Genomic DNA, 955 nt, shown 5'->3' on the forward strand with positions numbered 1-955 from the left:
GATACCGTCTAAGAGGAGGCAAACATGCCTCATATGATTCCCTTTTTCAAAGATGTTCCACCATTTCTCGAGGCATTAAAAGTAAGGAGAAGATGAGATATAATGAAGGCTTGTATGACACTTTCTAAGAGTCTAAGGTAAAGCTTCCCTTTTCTAAGCCTTTAAAGAGTGTTCCTAAGTATGCCAAATTTTTCAAAACATTATTTAAAATCAAAAGGGAACAAAATTTGGAGATGGGTAAAAAGGTCAAGATTAGTGAGCATGTGTCTTTGACGATTTTTCAACGAAAATTACCTACAAAGTGTGTCGACTCTCGCTTGTTTACTATACCTTTCACAATAGGAGGAACATCCTTCCCTCGAGCTATGCTTGATTTAGGTGCATCTATTAATGTTATTCCCTACTCTCTTTATACATCATTAGACCTTGGAACTCTATGCCCTACGGCTGTAGTTATTCAACTTGCAGATAGGTCAACTGTTTCACCAAGAGAGGTGGTAGAGGATAGCATTGTCAATGTGGGTGGTTTGTATTTTCCAGCTTATTTCTATGTTTTAGACATGACCCATGATAACCATGATGCACCTATACTACTTGGGAGGTTGTTTCGCAAAACGGCTAGGACTAAGATTTGATATTTTTAATGGGACACTTAGCTTGGAAGTTGAAGGAAGAGTAGTTGAGTACACTTTACAAATGTCGAAAAATGACTCTTATACTATTTACTCCTTATCTGCTATTAGTGTTACTAACCAAAGTTTAAGTGATGATGATAGTCCTGTTCCCTAAGTGGTCCCTCATGCTCATCCCGAAGTTGTAGCCAAGGTAAGTTTAGGTATAAATATTTCTTTTATAACTTCTACTAATGTTGGTAAGAGTATTGACATTGGTGAGGAGTAAATTTCTCATTTTGCTCTTAATCCTGGTGGCCATTCTATGGTAGCTTGTTCTTTTG

General features: G+C 37.2%; 1 protein-coding gene across 1 annotated transcript; it reads left to right on the forward strand.

Annotated features, from left to right (window-relative positions):
• The first annotated feature begins 233 nt into the window (after positions 1-233).
• Positions 234-635, forward strand: LOC141619049 (uncharacterized). The gene has a single exon (XM_074436082.1). It carries the CDS (start codon positions 234-236, stop codon positions 633-635), a length of 402 nt encoding a protein of 133 aa, XP_074292183.1.
• Positions 636-955: the final 320 nt, after the last annotated feature.

This window comes from Silene latifolia, chromosome X (genome assembly GCF_048544455.1).
Source record: "Silene latifolia isolate original U9 population chromosome X, ASM4854445v1, whole genome shotgun sequence".
NCBI classification, from domain to species: domain Eukaryota; kingdom Viridiplantae; phylum Streptophyta; class Magnoliopsida; order Caryophyllales; family Caryophyllaceae; genus Silene; species Silene latifolia.

Coding starts and splice junctions, on each gene's coding strand:
- LOC141619049 (XM_074436082.1), top strand. CDS start 234: ATGGGTAAAAAGGTCAAGATTAGTGAGCATGTGTCTTTGACGATTTTT.